This window comes from Carassius gibelio, chromosome B1, assembly GCF_023724105.1.
Source record: "Carassius gibelio isolate Cgi1373 ecotype wild population from Czech Republic chromosome B1, carGib1.2-hapl.c, whole genome shotgun sequence".
Lineage (NCBI taxonomy): Eukaryota > Metazoa > Chordata > Actinopteri > Cypriniformes > Cyprinidae > Carassius > Carassius gibelio.
In genome coordinates, this window is record NC_068396.1 from 22,044,742 (window position 1) to 22,066,686 (window position 21,945).

Here is a 21,945-nt window from a genome sequence, read left to right on the forward strand (position 1 = left end):
GAAGTCATCATAAAGCGTGCAAGATAAGGATAGTAAATCAAAGGTCTCCTCCTCCACGCCATAGATGACGATGGTGATGACGATGTACCAATGTAATGAGGGAGCAGGCAACGCACCGCTTGAACATCACTGTCCGTCACTAATAGCGCATTAGTGTGACACAGGGGTGGATGTTATAAAAGCTACAGCTGTATCCCAGAGATTTTTTTTTTTTTCACAGATAACAGAGGTTGATTTTTCAATAGCTATTTGAACAACACAGAAAGCCTTTGTATATTCTCCTCCTCCTCCTTGTTTTCCTCTCTTCATGCGCCGTGTTAGCAAGGCCAGGTTGGCCAAAAACTCTTGATGCTCCAGAGTGAAGTGCCTCAAGAACTGCATTGTTCTTCTACAGCCTAGCGGACTTCAGAGTGATATGCATGGTTGCGATGTGGAATGGGGTTTGGTCTGATATTTACAATGCTTTGTAGAGACCCTAGAACTGTTGTGCAACCTTAAACATCAGTTAAAAGTCTGTATTTCAAAACAGCAAGATGATGTTCAGTTCACTGGCTTTTTGGTCAGTAACTGCAGTTTTTTTTAGAATATTTTGTGTTTCAGGGTAGTGAACAACTGTTTACATTTGATACTATCCAGTGCTTGACTGATATGGTTCATAAAAAAAATGTTATGCAGCACATTCCAGTTTCTCATCAGTTTCTCAGCTGTAATTCTGTTTTATTTTTTTATTTTTTTTTTTATATCTTCGATCAACTACTGTATAGCAAGGTTATTATAGTTTTGCATTTTCCATTAGTTTTTATTTTTATTTATTTTTGACTTTTCGAATTCAGTTTAGTTTTAATTAGTTTTTAAAATGGGTTTGCTAGTTTATTTTTTAGAAAATACTTAGTTTTAGTTTAGTTTGTCTTTTTTTATAATGTTGGTTATTTGTCAGGGGCAAGATTAAAAAGGTCAGAAAAAGTATTTAATAATAACTGAACAAAAATATCAGACAATTTTAGAAAATATTCTTTCAAAAATAAAACCAGTACATAAAATGTACATATGGGCACAAATATGTAAACAGTCTCAACATTTCAAGTGCAAAGTAAGTGCAAAATGTGTAAGTGACGTGTGCCAGTAAAAACATAAAAAGCCAACATTAAAGAAGACATACATGAACCGCATGTATTCAACCCATTTTTGAGCCACAACAAGACTTTTCTGTCAGATTGTCTGGGAGCTCAGTTTCAATTTGTGTGTGTGTGTGCCGTGGGTGTGTGTGAGTGAGTGTGCATGGTTGAGAAAGAGATAGATGGCTTTACTTCAGTCAAGCAATACTTTTTTATACAGAATTCACACCCTATACAAATACCACAGCTGTACAATTTTCGCACCCTATACTAAATTTACCCTAGCCTACTCATCTGGATTGAAGCAGCAAACATTCAGTGTAAGAGTAAACAAATGTAGGGCTGGGTATTGTTCAAAATCTTTCGATCTGGTGCCAATTTCGATACCTCAGTTTCGATACCGATCCAAACGATACTTTTTTTTTTTTTTTGATACTATATGTTTTAAAATCCATTTCAACATCAACACAAATACATTAAACACACAACTTTTATTTTTCACCTTAATTAAAACTAATTCTGCTAACACTTCACACTCAGGATAACATTTTTGCTTTTTGGATAGGGGTGTGCCAGCAGACACTCAGGATGGGTATCAATCCTTACTTGGCCAAAATTAACAAAAAAAAGAGAAACCTTTTTGCCACAACATGAGCATATTATAAATAAATAAATAAATAAACAAATGATATTGTGTACAGGCTAATATGGAACCAACTAAAAAAAAAAACTTTTTAGTGCAAAATCAAACTGTATTTGTAGCAAACCTTTAACAATAAACCCTGTGACTGCTCTGTGGCACTCATCTCGTCTTTGAGTGGACATTTTCCCTCTTGCTGCCAGTGTGAAGGGATTGGCACCTTCTGATATTGTCTTCCTATTCCTAATATAAGGGTGGAACGGTGCAGAGGCTAATGTGAAGGGGGAAATTACAGCGCTAATGCTACAGCAACCTACTAGCAGCACAAGCTAACATAAATAAAGTGGTAGTCAACATCATGGGGATGCATTCGGTTTAAGTAGTGAAATTCAGGGGTGCACTGGGACCAAAAAGTGGCCCTGGACATTCTGGCCCACAGCAGCCCACCACATCATAATGCATCCGCCCCCGTTTTGATGTAATTTATTAATTTAATATGTAAGTATACAGTTTGGGGATTTTAACCAATGGGGCAAGTGATCCTCCGTTGAAAAAAAAAAAGAACAGCAGCTGTTCATTTAGTGACTCATAGTGAGCGATATATGAACTCACACTTTGCATTCAGTTAACAAATCCATATGAATCATGCATGAAATAGAAGTTTATAAACTCAAACGATAGCTTTGTGCTTTGCAGATGAACTTGAAGTCTTTATTCATTCGAGATGTTCTATAATAGATCATCTTTGGCTCGGTAATACAAGTTCATGATCCGATTAGTGAACTGATGATTATTTTGAGTCAATCTTTTAAAATAATCATTTATTTTGTTTAACGAAACCTGTGTTTCACAAACTGGGTAGATCTGAGGTGCAGAGCTCGCAAAATCATTAGCCCCATGTCCCGGGGCTATTGTGTTGTCCAATCCGATGGGCTATTGTGATTAGTAATGTAAAATTCCTAACTTGATTTGCGTTGTTCCCTCGTTGAAGGGGTGAAACAGGTCGTAGTTTATCATTTTCACTTGTTTCTAAATCTTGCTGATTCAAGCGTTTTAAACAATTCACGCACGTTCATTCAAAGCAAGCTCTGCGAACAGCATTTCAGACAATGCGCATACAGAGAATGAATTCATCTTTCGCGTATCGTAACTTCTGAATGAACATATACACACAATTATCTCAAAATAGTTGTCTCTGCAAGTATTCTCGTAAACACAGTCGGTAATGTTTTAAGTTAATGTATACAGCCTGCTGCTCAGAGAAATTCGCTGTACTGGTTAAATCTGTCTCTCTCTCTCCTTTATTTAGACGACGTGAAAGGGGTTGTGTTTCAAGATACGCAATGGAGTAGACCAAACCAAACGGAGGGAGGGCAAAACAATCATTCAAACAAATGCTTCATTAAATTGGTGGTATTGCAGGCTTTGGTTGCAATACTCTTATCGCATATGTTGCACTTTGCTGACTCGGCATCCACTTTTATAAAGTGTAGCCGCACTTTAGACCTCTTTGGCATTGTAAACGGAAACGTTTTGAGAAAAAACAACTACACTTTTGTTGTGTGACTGCGAGTATCTTCAGAAAATTCCTCCCCGTCACGTCACGTGATTGTGGACAGCCAATCACAGTGAATTTAGGTCCTTACATGCACGTATGCTAGAAACTGAGCTCACACAAACACAGCCGCTTGGCAAAAAAAAACAAAAAACAAACATCCACTTGCCTTTTGGAACCGAAATTTGCCACAGAAAGATAAATCATTTTTCGATACTCTGAGTATCAAAGTTTTTCGTTCGATACCATAAAGGCATCAAAGTTCAGTACCCAGCCCTAAACAAATGATATAACATCATTTAATATTTGAATCACAGCTTATCTATTGTTTTGACATTGACAACCCAAGTGCATTTTACCTCAAACTTGCGACTAGTTAATTTTCTAAAGTAGCAATCGCTTCTCGGGTCGACATTAACACACTGACAAAATTATATTCATAATGTAAATATTTTTATACCACTTTTTAACATGTGATTGTGTAAAGGTGTTCACAAGATACCAACCTTTCACGAATGTGTTTTCAACGTCGAATTTGAACACAATGTTTTTTTTCCCCACCTAGTTTTCTTCTTTATTTTTTTTATTTTTTTTCCGTTAGCGATTATAACCTTACTGTATACTCAGGATTTTACAAAAATCTATGACTTTCCTCCTTGAAGTCCAGAAAGTGTAATGAACAGACTAGGGCTGTCACTTTGGTGAAAAAATAATTTTCGATTTTTAAGACATAAGTGTTCATTGAATCGATTGTAAAATCGATTTTCCATGTCTAAAAAAAAGATGTTTCCTTTTTCAGCGTCAAATAACGGACGAACTTAAAGAGAGCATTGGAAACGCACAAGTCAGCAATATTTATTATTTATTGGCATGAAGTTTTGTGCAGGATAACAAACAGCAACAGGAGTGCAACATTCTTGAAAAAATATATATGTAGAGGGCACGGCTGCCATAACAAAAGAAAAATATCACTGAAGGCTTCAACCTGGGCAATTCAAAAATCTCCAAGATTATTTTAAATAAGGATTCAATCCATTTCAAACATCTGTTCAAAAAAGTTAAATTTTAAATGGACTTGAGAAAGGACTTGATGTGTGTTTTTTTTTTTTTTTTTTTTTGAATGTAACCGACACATAAGCTAGGCGGCACTAGGCAGGCATAATTAAAGGCTAGGGCCATTACAAATTTATTGGACAGGAAAACAAGTCGATCAACATTTTCGGGGTCCAGAGCTGAGGGTTTTTTATTCACTCTATGTCCAGCTGTTGAGAAGATGCTCTCCGACCGCACTGATGTCCCAGGTACACTCAGGGACAACTGCGCAAGGTGGGAGTATTACTTCAAAAAGCCGGTCGCTGTCAGCTTGCAATGGTCCTTTTCATAACTCAGAATATACTTTAACTAGACACATGTGAAGCGAATTCACATCTACCGTGCCGCGAGACCTCCAGATGTGCGTAAATGCATCTTTACATTGAATTAACATTGAAATCATTCGCGCCAGACGCTCTATTCGCATTTTGGTGTGAACGCAGCATAAGAGGTCACTTTCGACGTCACTGGGTCTTATAGGTGCATAAAATTGCTGGTATTTTCTCAGGCATACTGCACTTTCGGAATTCTTTATTTTCTTTTCCTGCTTGTTTGTGAATTTTGTTACATGTATATTTTTTATTTGTTTAATTATTTTAAAATTAATAGTGTACATATTTTTTGTTAAAATCGAATCCCTATTTTCATTTTCGAAACTTTTTTTGGTTGGTCCGATCGATTGTGCAATCGATTTTCGAACTAATAGTGACAACCCTAGAACAGACAGACATTTAAGACTTAATTCACTAAAAAAAAGTCAGATTTGCGAGTAACCTGCTTCAACTCTTACATTATTATCATTATTATTATTATTTGACGTGTCAAAGTTGTGATGTAATACACATTAAGTAGAAGGATAGAAGTCTGTCGGGTTTCACAATTCATTTTTTCTTTCTGTTCCTAACACTGGCAAAGTAAGACAGGATTAGACAATCAAACTTATGGTTTCCTGCAAGTGGCTGGTTGTGGGCCCAAAACATTTTAACACTAATTTGAAACAGTATGTGGGAAATGGAAGAAGTGAGAAGTCAAATCTGCTGCTCTCAGTTCTCTTTTCTTGTCTTTTTAGTTTTTGAAGGAGAAATGATCCAGAACCAGTGCACCAAAACTGACATGACATGCATCCCTTCAGAGTGTGTCAAGTTAACATTTGAAAGTTTGTGTTTACAAACTTTGCTTTTAATTTTTTTTTTTTTAACTGTATCATGCTTTTAAGTGCTTGTAAGTGGGAGTCATGTGGTCAGTTTTAGAAAGACATTAGGGAAACCATTATTGCTGAGGCCAACAAAGGGCTATCAAGCACAAAGTTTGTTTGCACTGATCTTATTCCAGAATGATGCATCTGAGATCACCGAGCAAGAATGACTTGTTTTGAAAGGCGAATGTTAGATGTCAAAGACATTGTTTTTGTGTAAACCATTTGAATACCAGCCTGTGGTGTTAATGATTTTTTCTCATGTTGCTTCTGGCTTTTCATAAGAGTTTCTGACAGTGTAGATAAATGTTTTGTATCACAGCACTGCAGTAGAAACGTTGCAATAAAAACAAGTCTGACACTTTCTATTGAAGTGAACTCCTCTAATGATACGTTAAAAGTCAACTGGGTAATGTACGCCTCAGAGTTGAAACTAAAAGTTTACGTAGAACAAAGTATTATGTGTGCAGAGCTCAACAATAAGGATACAGGAGTGAGAAAGTGTGCGAGAGGTTGTGGCACTCAAGTTGTCACGTTCCCTTTTCATGCAGTTCTGCATTGTGACTATGGCGTAAATGTATTGATCATGTGCTGTTCATACATCAGTTAGAATGGGTAAAAAAAATAATAAAAAAATAAATATATATATATATATATATATATATATATATATATATATATATATATATATATATATATAAAACACTTTATTTTAAGGTGTCCTTGTTACAGTTTAATTATACATTTAAGTAATGACTAATATTAAATGGCTACTTACTGTAATATTAACTGTATTTTGTACTTACTATATGGTTAGGGTAATAAGCGTTACTTGCATGTAATTATGCATAATATATTGTTATTATAATAGTAAGTACATTTTACCTGTGTAACAGGGACACCTTAAAATAAAGTGTGACCAAAATTGGTATTAAAAAGGTGTATAAAAATTTGCAGACCTTTTGTCAGCTGGATACTACCTTACAATGAACCCTGTCAGGCTGTTATTTTTACTTGCATGTAAATGGGAAACACTCTAACTGAAGTTTCCTTTCTAAGATGCAGCTGAAGCGTCACTATATAGAATGACATTATACAGCGTCATTCCAGAGCTAGGAGTCCAGGCTGCTTTGCCGTTTCATGCTGTCACTGGAAATAAATAAAGTGAGAGTGCACAAGTTGGATGATGAACAAACAAGTGGCAGGTGTGACCCAACCTGGGCTTTGCCCTGACATGTAGCTGACAGCATGTTCTTGGCAGAAAGGCATCCCGACACACCCCTCTATACGCTGGAGCACTTCAGCTGCAACATATGCATACTTGCACATGCTCTCATAGCTTGTTATTTCTGTGACCAAACCTGATACCCCACTCTTCCTCTTATCTAGCACATCTGTCTGGGTTTGACAAACTCCGACACACTGACTGCACCATTAACTGCAAATATACATCATTGTATCTGCTGGAGGCCATTCATGTGATGCCATCTTGTTAGATCTCATTGGTCTGTTTAATGAGTGCAAAATCAACTTTATTCTGCCAATCCAAATCCATGTAAATTAATCATCTTTGCATGTGGCTTATTTAGCACTGACAGCCCTGTTCACTGTGCATGTGATGACCTAAAGACAGGGCTGTAGTGTAACGAGATGGATGGGGCATGAGACATGAGAGAATGATGTCATGCAAAGAGCTAGTAGATGGCGAGGGGGAGGTGCCCACATATGTGTCTTCATGTGTTCAGGTCTGGACAGGCCAGTTCTATTATTATGCACTTAGCCGCCATCCTGTCGGTTACTATCCTTTCAACCCAAACACACAGGGCTGTTTCCTCATATTACATGGGGTGGTGGTAGAAAGAAGCCAGTTAGATCCAGTCCTATTAAGGAGTAAACAATGAAAAAAATGACACATTAATCAGAATTGTGATGTGCGATTTTTAAGGGGTCATGTGATGTTGCTAAAAAGAACATTATTTTGTGTATTTGGTGTAATGCAATGTGTTTACCATAATTTCCACATCTTACAATATTGTTGCTCCTCTCTGTCCTTCTTTTCTGATACGCAGTAATTTTTACAAAGCTCATCATCATTCTGAAAAGTGTGGTGTGATCTGATTGGCCAGCTATCCAGTGCGTTGTGATTGGCCTAATACCTCAAGCATGTAGTGGAAATGTTACACCCCTTACCATATTTGGAAACACACAGCGATAATAAAAGTTACGCTTTCTTTGCGTGAAGATTTGGATGGTGTTATGCAGATTTTACCACACAGTGACACAATTTTTTTTAATTTCTAGTTTTTTTTTTGTATGGGGTGGCATGCAGGCAAAAATTATGCTTTTGCAGAATTTTTATTTCTCAGCATGTAGCTTTCACATCGCCCATCAAATAGATCTCCAGTAAAGTGCACATTATAGGTCTAGTACATGTATGGTATGCAGTGCTATTCACTGAACAGTCAAGATGGAGTGGCTTTGGCAGTCAGATACGAACATGTCATGGTTATTCCGTCTCGGAACGATCTCACACTTACAAATGATCCAACTGTCAGTTCTCACACACTCTCCAGCTCTGGTCTCCTTAGAGACCACTGATCTAATTTCTACTCTTTTCTAGTGTTCATAAATACTGAACCATCTCATCTTACTGGTGTGTGATATGTGCTGAAAATTATACCACAGTATTTTCTCAAAATTTCGGACATGTTAATATTTATTACACATAAAACGATATTAAATTTATGCATTTAGCAGACGCTTTTATCCAAAGCTACTTACATTGCATTCAGGCTAAAAAAAATTTACTAACATGTGTTCCCTGGGATATGAAAACATTTAGCAGTTTGTCATTTGTGGTTATGGTTGAACAAATTTTCTACCAATGCTTAAAACAAGAATAATATCAAAAATATCAAATTGAGTTCAAATTTGTCAAATGCACGAGAAGCTGATTAAACAGTATAGGCTCATTTAAAATATGTTCCTTTTCTTTTTTCGCAAAACCTTTACATACAATTGACTGCAGTTTCCATCTGAAATGAACAGAAAAACAACTTTTATTTTCAAACAAAGTATTATTATGGGGGCAGATTATCTTTTAATAAATATTTATAACTTTCTGGTTTCTTGCACAGTAGTACTTTATAGGCTTCTTTTACCTCAGTGCATAATTTGTAAAGTAATGCATTTTGAAGTTTGTGTCACATAATCACATATGCATGAAAAAGTAAAGTTGCTTATTAGCTCACCTAGTAAGCATTGCATTTGCAATGCAGAGGACTCTGTAATGCATCCAGTACAACACTAGTCACAATAAAAACACTTGAAGACTCGTAGAAGCAACCTATAATGGCAAGGTTGCTTCATCAAATGCGTTTTAATCTCACATTTGCTGTTGTTAACACTGTTGGTTGGGTTTAGTGTAGATGATACGTTATTTTTTAAGTGCAACAGAGCATTAACATTTTAGCGGCACTCACTAGACATTTCATTGCCGAACTATTGAGATGCATTCAACAACCAACATATAATGAAATATTGGCAGATAAATGTTTATCTGTATCGGGTAAAAGTTTGAATGCTTTTAGGTACCGCTGATTAGATAACCGGCTTTACTGACGAGATGCGCATTAACGATCGGCCGATCGTGATCGGAGCACCCCTACTTTTAGCACCATTCACTAAACATTTCAATTTATAAATGATTGACCATTATTGACGAGACCTGATGTTAACAAGCAGAATCAAAGATGAAAATCACTATTTGTATGTCACCATTATAGAGGTCAGTGTTTGCTTTAGTTGGGCTCTTGCTGACCCTTAAAATGTTAAAGTAAGATTTTGCTTGGCAGTTAAAACAGACAGACAAGCAAAAAGTATTGTTTTTCCTGAATAACGGAGTAAAACTTGTTGATTATTGCAGCCCTATGATTCTTCAGCATAAGATTTCCAGCATTTTAAATAAAATCTGAGGAATTTCTTAAAAGTTGTTTGTTCAAAAATCTTTCAGAGTCTTTCATTTAGACATGCAAACCTCAAGAATCAACCTGTGAATCTCAATAACGGTGACAATCAAAAAAGCATGTTGCAGTGCATTCTGGGTGCCACCTATCAAAATTAATCCATGGCTCCCATGATGCATTGTGGCATTAATTAATTATTAGATGAACTGTCTTAGTTATTTCTTTTAATTTTTACTGTTGCATTTTTTTATGTTACTTTTAGTAGTTTGTGTTCTAATGTTTAGAGTTGATCTGTTTTCTCTTTTCTGAATTTGCTGTTTGTCACCGTTGTTGAGATTCCTACACTGATTTTTGATGTGTGTGTGTGCCTTAAAAAAACAATTCTTTTTTTTTTAATTATCAGAACAACTTTCAAGAAATCCTTTTAATTAGCAGGTACTGTACAATCACAGGATTGTTATGTGGTTTGTACTATATCTTTATTTACTTATTGTGAGTTACTTGTTTTATGAACTACACATTTATCAGCAGTTTACCATCCTTCCTCTATTTTAAGAGTCTTCCTCTATTTGAACTTCTCTCACTTCCGAGTCTTTGTGCCTCTTTCAGATGTTATTTCTCAGTGACATGTAATAATTTCAAACAATGATGATGGAAAGGTAGAAGATGATGTTGTGAAATTAACAATTTACATGTCAACATGTTTTAGAAAGCCCCAGTGTGATTGCACCTCATCTAAAATATGGTGCAGGGTAATGCCCCTGGAATTTCAGGCATGAGAGAAATGAATGCTGATGCATTGGCTGTCTATGCGAGTCTTTTGCTACGACAGCAACAGCTTGTGGTCTCTTATTGCTTTCCATTTTTTTTAAACAGTTTCTTTCTAACTCTTTTCCATTGCTGTGCCTGATTACGTCAATTATCCGCAGAGAGACTGACCAGTCAGTGATTCAGTTTGGATGGCATTCCCCTATAGTTTGTCCTTCAATGGCATCTCTGTTAAGTCAAGACAGTGACACTGTGCCCTATGCCTCTGTATGCATCACACTTATGTGTATGTGTGTGTGCGTGAGACAGACAGCTGCTGCCACACTTGGAAGGGCCTCTTCAATTTCGTCCCACCCTGTCCCCACTCCCTCTCCCTCCTTATGCACAAACACATTCATTTTACGTACTACTTCTGGAGCTGAAGGACTTTTCGAGATGTGGACTTGATCTTGAAACACTGCAGAAGTGTAAGGGACTTTTGCAAAAGGGTCCATTTGGATGCTTTTAGGATCTAAAGGTGACTAGCTGTGGCAGTGTTGTTTGTGAAACAGAGCATCTCTTCTCTTCAGATTATTCTTCATCTGAGAGTCTTTGGATTTATGTGCTCTTACAGGCTAAATGGCATTGAACAATATTGAACAGGCACTCACCACAGGTGGCTAAACACCACACTATCTGTGCCTGAGCTGGATTCAGGAGCTGGGACTCAAGGTAGGATTGATGTATAACAAAACCAGAGCAGGATGGCTGAATTGGTGTCATGTGAGAGTGTTTTTGTCTGAAATGAGGACATCTTTATTGACAAAGGCGAGTGTGTCGGTTAGAAACCAGCCTTGTGTGTGAGAGAGAGAGAGAGAGAGAGAGAGATGTGCACAAATGAGAGAGTGATGTTTATGGCTCATTCAACTTGACCACTTTCCTCCAAAACGAAGACATTGCTTCTCCTAAATGAAACAAATTTGACATTTCGATCCCCTTTAGATTTCTCTACTGCAGCTGTCAAAATCAGAAGCAGTACAGTTTACTTGTTTGAAGGTCAGATACAAAATAAATAAATAGATCTTTGTATTCATGTAGGTTTCAAATCTAATTTAGAATTTTGTAATGTAAATTAATTTTATAGTGTCAATATTAATTTTATTGAATGACTTTAAAAATGTCATATGATGTAATTCTGTAAAGATTTCCTATACACCATCTTAAAACCATTATAAAAATATACACCATTATAAAAAACATTTTTTAATGTAATACTGTAATTCAATTTTTAGAGATTGTACCACTTTAGACATTGTACGACCTGAAGTAACTTTGCTAAACTCTGATGTCAAATAATTTTAAGTGACTTCTTATCTTTTAAACTCAGTCTTGAGGGTCTACAGGGGTCCTCTATGATTTAATTTTCCATTTTTTCCTGCATGTTTCGCTGTCTCGTTTGCACCACATGATTTGGCTGGTCACATTATGTTGCTTGATTTGGCAGACAAAGGCTTTTTAAATGTTTATAATGCATTTTTTTAATGCTTAATAACAATGAAACTAACAATATGCCAAACAACTCAAGCTTTCCCTCACGAATGTGTCATCCTTTTAATGAGTTTTTCTTTATTATGATATTAGGACAGTTCTTGATGCCACATTGATTATTTTTCATATCTAAATTAATCTACATTAACTTCAGAAACATAAAAATGTTCTCAATGAAAGGTGTATTTTAGCCATTTTATCTATAACTTGAATGTTTTAGGTTTAATGTATAATTATTTTAATGAATTGATTTTGGATAAAAAAAATGTAATTGACCCTTAAATTGTAAATGATTAGTTTATTACATTTTTCCTTCCCATTCTCTTGATTTAAACTTCAGCATTCTTCTTGCTTGCCGTGAGTTCTCCTGAATGTTCACGGTTGACTGAAGCAGTTCTCCGGATGATCTTTTGTTCTGTCTGTGTCGTTGTACCCACGTAAGCTGATCCATGTGACAGGTTAGCCGGGGCTCTCTCCTGCCAGTAAACATACACATGCACACACTATCTGTGTAACATGAGCTTCGAAAGCTTTGTTTAGAAGTGGTGGCTAGAATCTAAGAGGCCTCTGTGTTGGTTAAACCATAGTAGAGGAGCACGGCTAATGCTGTTAATTTTAGGACTTGTTCAGTCCCACTGACGTGTTTTACCACTTATCATTTAATTTTATAGTCTATATTGCAATTAGAATGTTAGCAGAGTGAAATGTTCAGCCTGAGACTGTAGAGCTTTCCATACGAGTGAAATGATGCTCGGATGGTATTCACTGGTAAATTTAGGTCGCATCACACAATTAGGTCTATCATGCTGATCAGTTGTTGAGCGACATGTTGTGTGTGTGTGTGTGTTTGGTTTGGCATGGCGGGGCTGTTGCCTCTTGTGTTGCTATGCGGTGGGGTGATATCCAGAGGGCCAGAGCTTGGCTGTCTAACAAAGAGAACCCTGTGGATGGAAAAACAGCTGAGAGGGGGTTAGAGGGGGTAAAGTATGGCATTGTTAATCCCCTCCAAACCTGATGGTAAAAAATAAACAACAACACGGATTGAGATTCCTGGCAGTCTGGCGGTTTAATTACAGAAGCCTGTGATCTTTTCCTCAGGGTTAATTTTCTTAATCTTGTTTAAGACAGAGTGGTCTGTTGAAGTTTAAAGTGTCACGAAACCCCCTTGTTCGAGCACGAGTCTCTCACACCTTGGATATGAAAAAGACTTCAGAAGTGGGCGTGTAAAACTGTCGAAAAGTGGGAGTGTAGAATGGGAAGAGGGGAGAAAATAGCCAATAGAACACAGACCTATAACACACTCTTTATACAGACAACTGAATATTAAAATATCTAAAGCAGACAGAATAAAGGCAGTTAGTTTCTGTTTACTCTTCTTTGAATTTTCGGTCTGTATCATTTGCTGTGTATCACAATCTGTTGTGTCATCGTGTTCATGATTGGACGAGATGAAGAAGACATGATTTGTGTGCGTGCTAGTTCATGTTTGGAGCAAGGGAGAATATGACCTGTGTTCTTTCACATAAACCCAAAACACGCTTGCTCCGGTCAAGATATGAACTATGATATTACTATAATATAGTGTTATTAAACTCATTGCGGGATTCCACGCAGAAACCTGCATGCTCCACATGTTGTCATATTAAATATTGTTACGGTCATGTTTAGAGATGAACTGACAGTGCAGATGCTCTTTCATAAGATTTGAATTATCAGAAAACTGATGACGCAGAAGCTACTCTCCAGCCTCGGCAGCCAATCAGCACTCCAGATTGACACACATATGTCACTTTTCGTGACATAGGCTCAACTTTGCTTTTTGAACTAGAAGAATAAAATTGCTTCAGAAAAAAAAAAAAAAACTTTTACCTTAATAATAGACATGAGTACTAAAGTTGTTTACATCTCAAAAAATGTGTTTTTAGAGTTTCATGACACTTATACGGGCAAATCTAAGAAAAACTTTTTCTTCCCCTGTTTGGAACTGTGTTAGGTACATATTTTGGTCTATTTAGGTCTTGAATATCTACTAGTGTTGTGCACATGTAACCAACCAATCAAGTACTCATTCTGCAACTAATTGTTTAAATTACTAGTTAAAACACTCTTCAAATAATCGTTGAATAGTGTTTTGGAAATAATTAAATGTACTCTCACTATGTGATGCCATTTGTTTTGAATATTTTATTTTTTATGTTTTTAATATATTATAGGCTACATATAAAAAAAGAATCTAGTCTTGATTTTTTTTTTTTTTTTTAATGTTTTAATTTAATGTGAGCTTCTTTTGAAAATTAATATGTGAAATATACAAAATATGAATATCACATGCATGTCATACTCATTATGTTTAACTAGTTGTTTAATTGACTGAAAGTACTTGATTGAAATTGATTAAAAAAAATAGCTTATTTCAAGAGTATTATTTTATTAATATCTGAGACCAGTTCTCACTATCAACTAATGACTTAATATCATGCATATAACTAGCATATTGGCTGTTTATTAGTGCTTAAAATGCACAAATTAATAACTTATTCTGCATGACCATATTGTGGATCCCTTAATCCTAGCCCATTCCCAAACTGAACTACTACCTTACTAACACTACTTTACTAACTATTAATAAGCAGCAAATTAGGAGTTTGAGGCAAAAGTCATAGTTAATCGTTAGTTAATAATGGGAATTGGTCCTTAAAATAAAGTGTGACCACAATAAATATTAATAATAACTTTCTGCTTGACCATTATGCCATACAGCATTATTTATCCAGTTTATGTCCATCTTTTTGTAAATTGATATTTTTTTCCCTCCATCTGATGAATTTATTATTTCATTCGTATGATGCTTTTAATTTCCACATTGCCCTCTTTTATTTGATCCCCACCCTGTTTTACATCCACCCACCTGATAGATTCAGGTAGGCTAGTTTTCTTAGAGTTGAACTGCTGTCCCCTTCACTTTGTCACAATCCGTGACATTTTGAACTCTGTTTTTTATACAAAACCAACATTTCCATTTTCCCCCCCTTTTAAATGGGACAAAAGCATGCATAATCGAGCTGTAATTGTCAGTTACTTCTTTTAGCGTGAGTGCTTCTCAGGCTTTTGAGATGGGGTTAAATTAAAGTCAGTCTGTAAAGGGTTTAGCCAGTATCTGTTTGAGCCCTCAGTGTCCGCTGCATGTGGCTGGATCAATAGGATCAGATGTAATAAAAACCCCTGCAATGACTTTTGTAGGACTGACACATCTCACAATGCTTTTCCTACAGTTAGTCAGTGTTCATTTGGTACGGTTCTCATGTGATAACATTACATAACAGCATGAATATTCCAGAGAAGCCAGTCTGATGAACTTTTCGTAGGCTGTCAACATATTTCTAAGTTCAGTCTAGATTTTTTTTTTTTTTTACAGTAGATTTGTTTGATACATGCGGAGTTAGTATGAAGAGCACTTGTATTAAAAAAGAAAGAAAAGCATTTTGGAAGTTAATATAGCCTTTTTGATTTACAATTATCATCTTCAGAGAAAATTTTATCTGAAGACTTTGTCAAGATGGCCATCAATGAACTTTTTTTTCATTAGTCACGCGATTCTTTAAATGTGTTATAGTATGAATCATATGGTTCTCCTCTCTGCTTTCAGGCATGGAAGAAGCGATGGTTTGTTCTGCGCAGTGGGAGGATGACAGGAGACCCAGATATTCTGGAGTATTACAAGAATAACCATGCCAAGAAGCCCATCCGCGTGATCGATCTGAACCTGTGTGAGCAGGTGGACGCCGGTCTCACATTCAACAAGAAGGACCTGGAGCACAGCTTCATCTTTGACATCAAGACTATTGACCGGATCTTTTACCTGGTGGCAGACACTGAAGAGGAGATGAACAAGTGGGTGCGCTGCATCTGTGATATCTGTGGCTTCAACCCCACCGATTCGGAAGGTAAATTGTGTCACATGCAAATGCACACCTCGGAATTGAATGATTATGATTTCAGACAGTCTCATTAAACAATTCTTCAGGACTTTTGAGGAAAATATTTGATGGTAACAATAATCCAATTTAATTTCTAAGTAATGGAAAAATACATATATCTAGAACAGTTTTTTCTAAAGAAGGGATTATGCTTGTGAGCTCATTTGGCAGTGAAAATCACACCATGTACACCTGCACTTAGAGCCGTCATAAATCCTATCCATTAACTGGCCATATAAATCCCCTTAACTGTCACCCACATTTTTTAACATAGACTTTATAGTGCACGTTCCAAACTTACATTTTTATAATTCATGACTGATTACATTTTGTAACATGATATTGATGTACCATTTACATGGTAATGCAATGTCTGATTTTATAATGATAAATAATTTCTGATGATTTCTAAAATGTGATGCCTAAAAAGGCAACAATATCTTTTTTTTTTTTTTTTTAACAAAGGTCAGAACTCCTGTTATAATGTAGATTTTTTTTTTAGGGTGCACTCTTGGGTGCACTCTTATCATAAATTCATCTATTATTTTTCCTACATAATTTTTAACAAAAACATTGGTAAAATATATATTTGGGAGTCTGAGACCTTTCCAACAATATATAGTTTGTCAAGATTAGATTAAATGTAATTAATATATATAATATATATTAATATAATATATATATATATATAGGGAAGTCGTGGCCTAATGGTTAGAGAGTCAGACTGGCAATCGAAAGGTTAGGGTTGTGTGTGCACTTTGGATGGGTTAAATGCTGATCACAAATTCTGAGTATGGATCACCATACTTGGCTGAATGTCACATCACAAAAAAAAAAAAGGTCACTATATATATATACATTCCCCGATTTGCTCGGTGCATCGGCATAAAACGTTAAAGATTCGATGCATCGGTTAAAAAAGTGTGCATCAACCACAAGTTGTCATTTATATGATGCATCATTTCTAACGTATTTGCATCTGTAAAAATTATTTATTTATATATAATTACTAGTGGATGAGCTATACTTTTTTTTATTTAGAAAGTTTCCCAATATTTTATTTGTACCGTATTTTCCGGACTATAAGTCACACTTTTTTTCATAGTTTGGCTGGTCCTGCGACTTATAGTCGGGTGCGACCTATTTATCAAAATTAATTTGACATGAACCAAGAGAAAACATTACCGTCTACAGCCATGAGAGGTCGCTCTATGCAGCTCAGTTCTCCTGTAGTCTACACTAAGCAGCATAGAGCGCCCTCTCGCAGCTGTAGACGGTAATGTTTTCTCTTGGTTCTTGGTTCTAAATAAATGCGACTTATAGTCCAGTGCGACTTATGTGTGTTTTTTCATGTCTCATCATGACATATTTTTGGACTGATGCGACTTATACTCAGGTGCGACTTATAGTCTGAAAAATATGGTAGATTGTTTCTCAAGTGCGTTCTATCATCACCGCTGCTGCTGCGTGAATATGACGCATCACAACACCACAGAGACCCGAGGAAAATTAAATGGGTATTAAGTCCAAAACCTGACTTGAAAGAACCTAACAAATCAAATCGGGGCTAAAGAGTTTCCATTAACGACAAATTAAATACACACAACCTTACTAATTTGTGCACGCTTCTTCTTAAGCAGACCTTTATATCAATCATGGATCAAATCTATCCACCATGACAAACAGTAATAGGTCAATCAAATGTAAGCTAGTAGGCTACTAATTACTAAGCTCAAATTAATTAATGTGTGTTTCTTATAGCAGCTTCTTATGTATTCGTTTTCTTTATTTTCATTTTTAATTTAGTGATTTTAACTTTTAAGTTAGTTATTTTAATGATTTCAAGAGCAATTTTAGATTGTAATGTTCTGCTATCTGTTCTGCAAACTATAAAAGGTACAGCTGTAATAAAATGAAAGGCTGTATGGCTAGAAACTGTAAAAAAACAAACAAATCTAATAACAGTATGTGAGACAGTGTTAATATCATTGTGTTGCTGTTGGTAAGTAGAGGAGCTTAGCTTAGCCTGACAGTTAGCCTGCTTTAAACCCAGGTTAGTTTCCCAGCATAAGTTGCCACAGTGACCAAGCTTGATCTAGGCTAGACCTATGTTAAATTTGCTTTTTGAAACTAAATCATTTGACAATGAGTCAAACTAACTGATATAAGCCTGGCTTAGTTGGTTGAATTGTTTCATAAAACAGGCCTTGAGGCATTAAAAGTGATCATATTTCCTTCATTGCATCATATTGCATTAAACTGCATTGTGTGGAATTGAATCGAATGGAAATCAGATCGCACTGCATCGTAATAGGGGTGAATCGTATGGCTTTGCATCAGTAGCTGCTTCATATGTATCTTTAATGTATCGTATCGTATCGTTGGCTATGCATCGAGATCATGAGATCCACATGCATAGTACATTGTCATATGTACAACCAGTCAGTAACTACAGTGACATCTCATGAGAAATGAGACTCATTTGATAAAGTCAACTACAAATAATTTGGTTTATTTTATTTTAATTAAAAAAAAAATTGTTTCCTAGACCTAGAGAAATCAAATAATTCTAGTTCAGTGTATACTGCCATTCAAATGAGGTTGGAAAGAAAACATTCTTGTTGTTTTACAAAAGAAGAAAAATATTGTGAAATGTTATAAGAATATTGTCATTTTATTTGTTCCTCTGATAACAAAGCTGAATTATCTGCAGCCAGAACTCCAGTCTTTAGTGTCCCATGATCCTTCAAAATTCATTCTAATAATATACTTATTTGCTGCTTAAGAAACATGTCTTGTTATTGTCATTTGTCAATGTTGAAAATTCTTCTTTTTTTTGATACTTTGATCAATAGAAGATAAAAAAATCAATGTAATGCATCCTTGCTGAACTGAATAGTTTATATTTTTTTTAAATAAGTATTTTATTGACACATCTATGGTTTGGATTCTTGCATAAGAATTCAGGCATAAGTCATTTAATGTAATGCAGATACTAGATCGAAGTGCCAAAGTGTCCCCCTAAGAGAAACAGTTTCAAAGAAACAGTTGGGGGAAAAAAAAACCCAGAAAATGTATGAGAGAGAGGTAGGAGAAGGAGTGTTAGCTTCTTTTTATTATTATTATTATTATCATTATTATTATTATTATTATATATTTTTTTTTTTATAAATTAAACACTGTTTTAATGAGTTTGAAGTGAGCTGTTATAAATGAGGTGTTTTGCAATACCTTTGCAATACATTAGCTAAATTTATATTTTAGTCAGAATTATTGCCATTCCATTCTATTTTATTCCATATCTTTGATGCATAATTTAGGAGATTTGCTTACTGTCAGGGTAAGCCGTTCTGCAAAATGGAAATATGTTTATTATATATATAATAGTTATAATAGTTTTATTTATTTTTATCCATCTAGTCTATTTAATGGCTCTACAGTGCAGATGAATGTGTTGGCCTGCTTTTACTTCCTTTATATGCAAGTCAATAAAATTTGTCTTTGCTACTACATTTAAATTTAGGCATAATGTTTGAATATTAATTTGGCCATGCATGCTTTGTTTGGTAACCTACAGCGAGCGTCCAGACAAGTAACTGAATATTCATGAGCTACTTCTCAACTCGACAACTAATTAGTTAAAAAGTTAAGCCTTCTGGGAGAACATCACGTAATAATCAATATTCATGATCAATGCCTCTGCAGTAATTGGACAATAATATATGACGTCTGATGAGTACTGCTACTGAATTTGGTATAGTGACACCTCAGATGTTGAATCGTCACATTGTCTTTCACTTTTTTGCTGAATTTATTATGCATTATATCAAAAAAGGACCAAACGGTTTTAAACTGTCACTTTTGTCTATTTTGATACACAGAAGCATGCCATTATTAGCCACCAGCACTAAACGGTGTACTGAGAATTCAGATATGTAGGGGGGATTTTCCAGGGCTTGGATGATTCAGCAGCAAGCTTGACAAACAAGAGCAGGGAGGGGAGAAGAATAAGGGAAAAAAAGTGAAGAGACCGAAAGAGACAAAGTGGCCCTGACAGTCTTGAGCTGCCTGCACTTAGAAAGAGTCAGATGCTCCCAGTGAGTGAGTGGGTGTGTGTGGGTGGGTGTCAGTGTGTGTGCGCACAAGAGATGTGTGCACGTTTTACTGAATAACTGAAAGCAGAGTTTGAAGAGAGACTTGTACAAAAACATGCACAACCACCCCGTCAGCCGCACTCCACTGACCTTGAGAGTAGGCTGTTCAAAGAGAGATGGAAATAAAAATAAAGTCAGAGATAAAGAGAAAAACCCTTTTGAAAGAGCATAGACAAAAAGCTTTACAAGCTATCCTAGATGCCACATAAAAACCTAGACTCTGTCATGGATTAGTGGCACTTTCATTAGCGTCTTGTGTTCAGGGTTCCTCTCTGCACAGTTCTACACTTTCACACGGCCTGTGTAGGATGGAGGCCATAACCTTGATCAGTCTTTTTGCAAAAAAAATAATAATTAACGCTCCCTCAAAGTAACATGGTAGTTTGATAGTTTTGATAGTTTCTCTCTTTTTGGAATATAAAAATATTTGCAAGCCATCTTGTGCTCTCAGTGATTTTGTCCAATCAGCTGTTTCTTCTCTCAATAACAAGAAGCAAATCATCAAATCTCAATCAATTGTGATTTAGCTTAAAAGGTGTGTGTGTGTGTGTTTGTGACCTATCAGGACACAACTCTGTATAATGACATGGGTATGACACAGATATTAAAAGGAGAAGGGGACTTATGAGGACATAACCCATGTCCCCATTTTTCAAAAGGCTTATAAATCATACAGAATGAGTTTTTTTGAGAAAGTCAAAAGTTGCAGTTTCCTGTGAGGGCTAGGGTTAGGTGTAAGTTTGGTGTAGGCTATAGAAAATATGGTTAACACAATACAAAAACCATTAAGCCTATGGGATGTACCCACTTTTCACAAAAACAAATGTGTGTGTGTTTTAAGACGTGGTGTGTTGAAACATCTTAGGAAGTAATTCAAAGTTACAACATCAGGTGTGTTCAAGTCATCTGTTGTGAATAAAGAATGTGTTTTTGCTTTGTTTTTATTCAGGTACTGTAAATGTAATTGATGTATGCCATAATTACAATATTGCAAAAATGATTTGAATGCACCCTTTAATATTTCACACATAAACATTAAAGTTTCAATAGGAAGTACGTCAACACAGGAAGGAAAACTGCATTCGCCAAACAATTTCACAGGGTCTTTGAACACTTTTGGCTGCATACAGGATCTACGTGGCATGCTGTCGCTGACATTTAGCTTTAAAAAAAAAAAAAAAAAGGGTTAAATGTTTATAATAATGCACTTACATTAGAGGTGAATTTGGAAAATGTATACAGTGAGACCAATCTTTAAATCAAGCAGGTCATAGCACTAAGAGCTATGATTTAAGTAGATAGATCCAATATATTTTGCATCCACACATTATTTTGCATACACATATATTCTCATTTGATCAATTCACACTTTTTTTTTTTTTACACCCATTTCACATAGCTTACCAGATATCAGCCTGCGGAGAGGCTTTCACAGTACTAATTTGTTTTGTACAGGGATGGTTTCAGTAAAAGCTTTTGATTAAAGCAATGCTGCCCTGTGCTTGATCTGATCTTAAGTGTATCTTAAAGCTTATGATCTCATAAAGTGTGAAGCTCAGCGATATTCTCTCCTATCATCTTCTTTCTACAGACTCCGCAAAGAACTCTCACCAAGTAAATGTGCCAGGGGGTCTGGTGGTGGATATGGCCCCTAGTGGAGGGCCGGGAGGAGCCTTAGGGGCTTCTGCTCTGGCCAACCTGCCTCCTCCGTACCAGCCTGTCAGCATCCGACCCTTGGGATCCTCCTCCAGTCTTGATGAGCCTCAGGACTACCTTTGGCTGCTCAACTGTGAGAGCAAGAAACCTGAGCCTACCAGGTAAGACACAACATTTGGGTTATGTGTACACTGGCTATTTTAGTGTGTGGCTCAACCAATAATTTGTAACGTAGGCCTGCTACTGTTTTGAGTCTGTTGTTTTTAAATTACCCGTTATATAATGTGAATACCGCCCACTC

The 21,945-nt window shown here is 36.0% G+C and overlaps 1 protein-coding gene across 8 annotated transcripts in view; it reads left to right on the top strand.

Annotated features, from left to right (window-relative positions):
- Positions 1-21,945, top strand: part of gab1 (GRB2-associated binding protein 1) — a 74,361-nt gene that overhangs the window by 35,542 nt on the left and 16,874 nt on the right. For 7 of the 8 annotated variants that reach the window (XM_052545634.1, XM_052545640.1, XM_052545633.1 and 4 more), the window contains 2 exons: positions 15,504-15,801; positions 21,580-21,805. In XM_052545634.1, the coding sequence (XP_052401594.1) occupies positions 15,504-15,801; positions 21,580-21,805 (524 nt within the window). Of the gene's footprint in view, positions 1-10,814; positions 11,042-15,503; positions 15,802-21,579; positions 21,806-21,945 lie in introns of those variants that run through there. The other variant, XM_052545639.1, reaches the window with a different exon arrangement.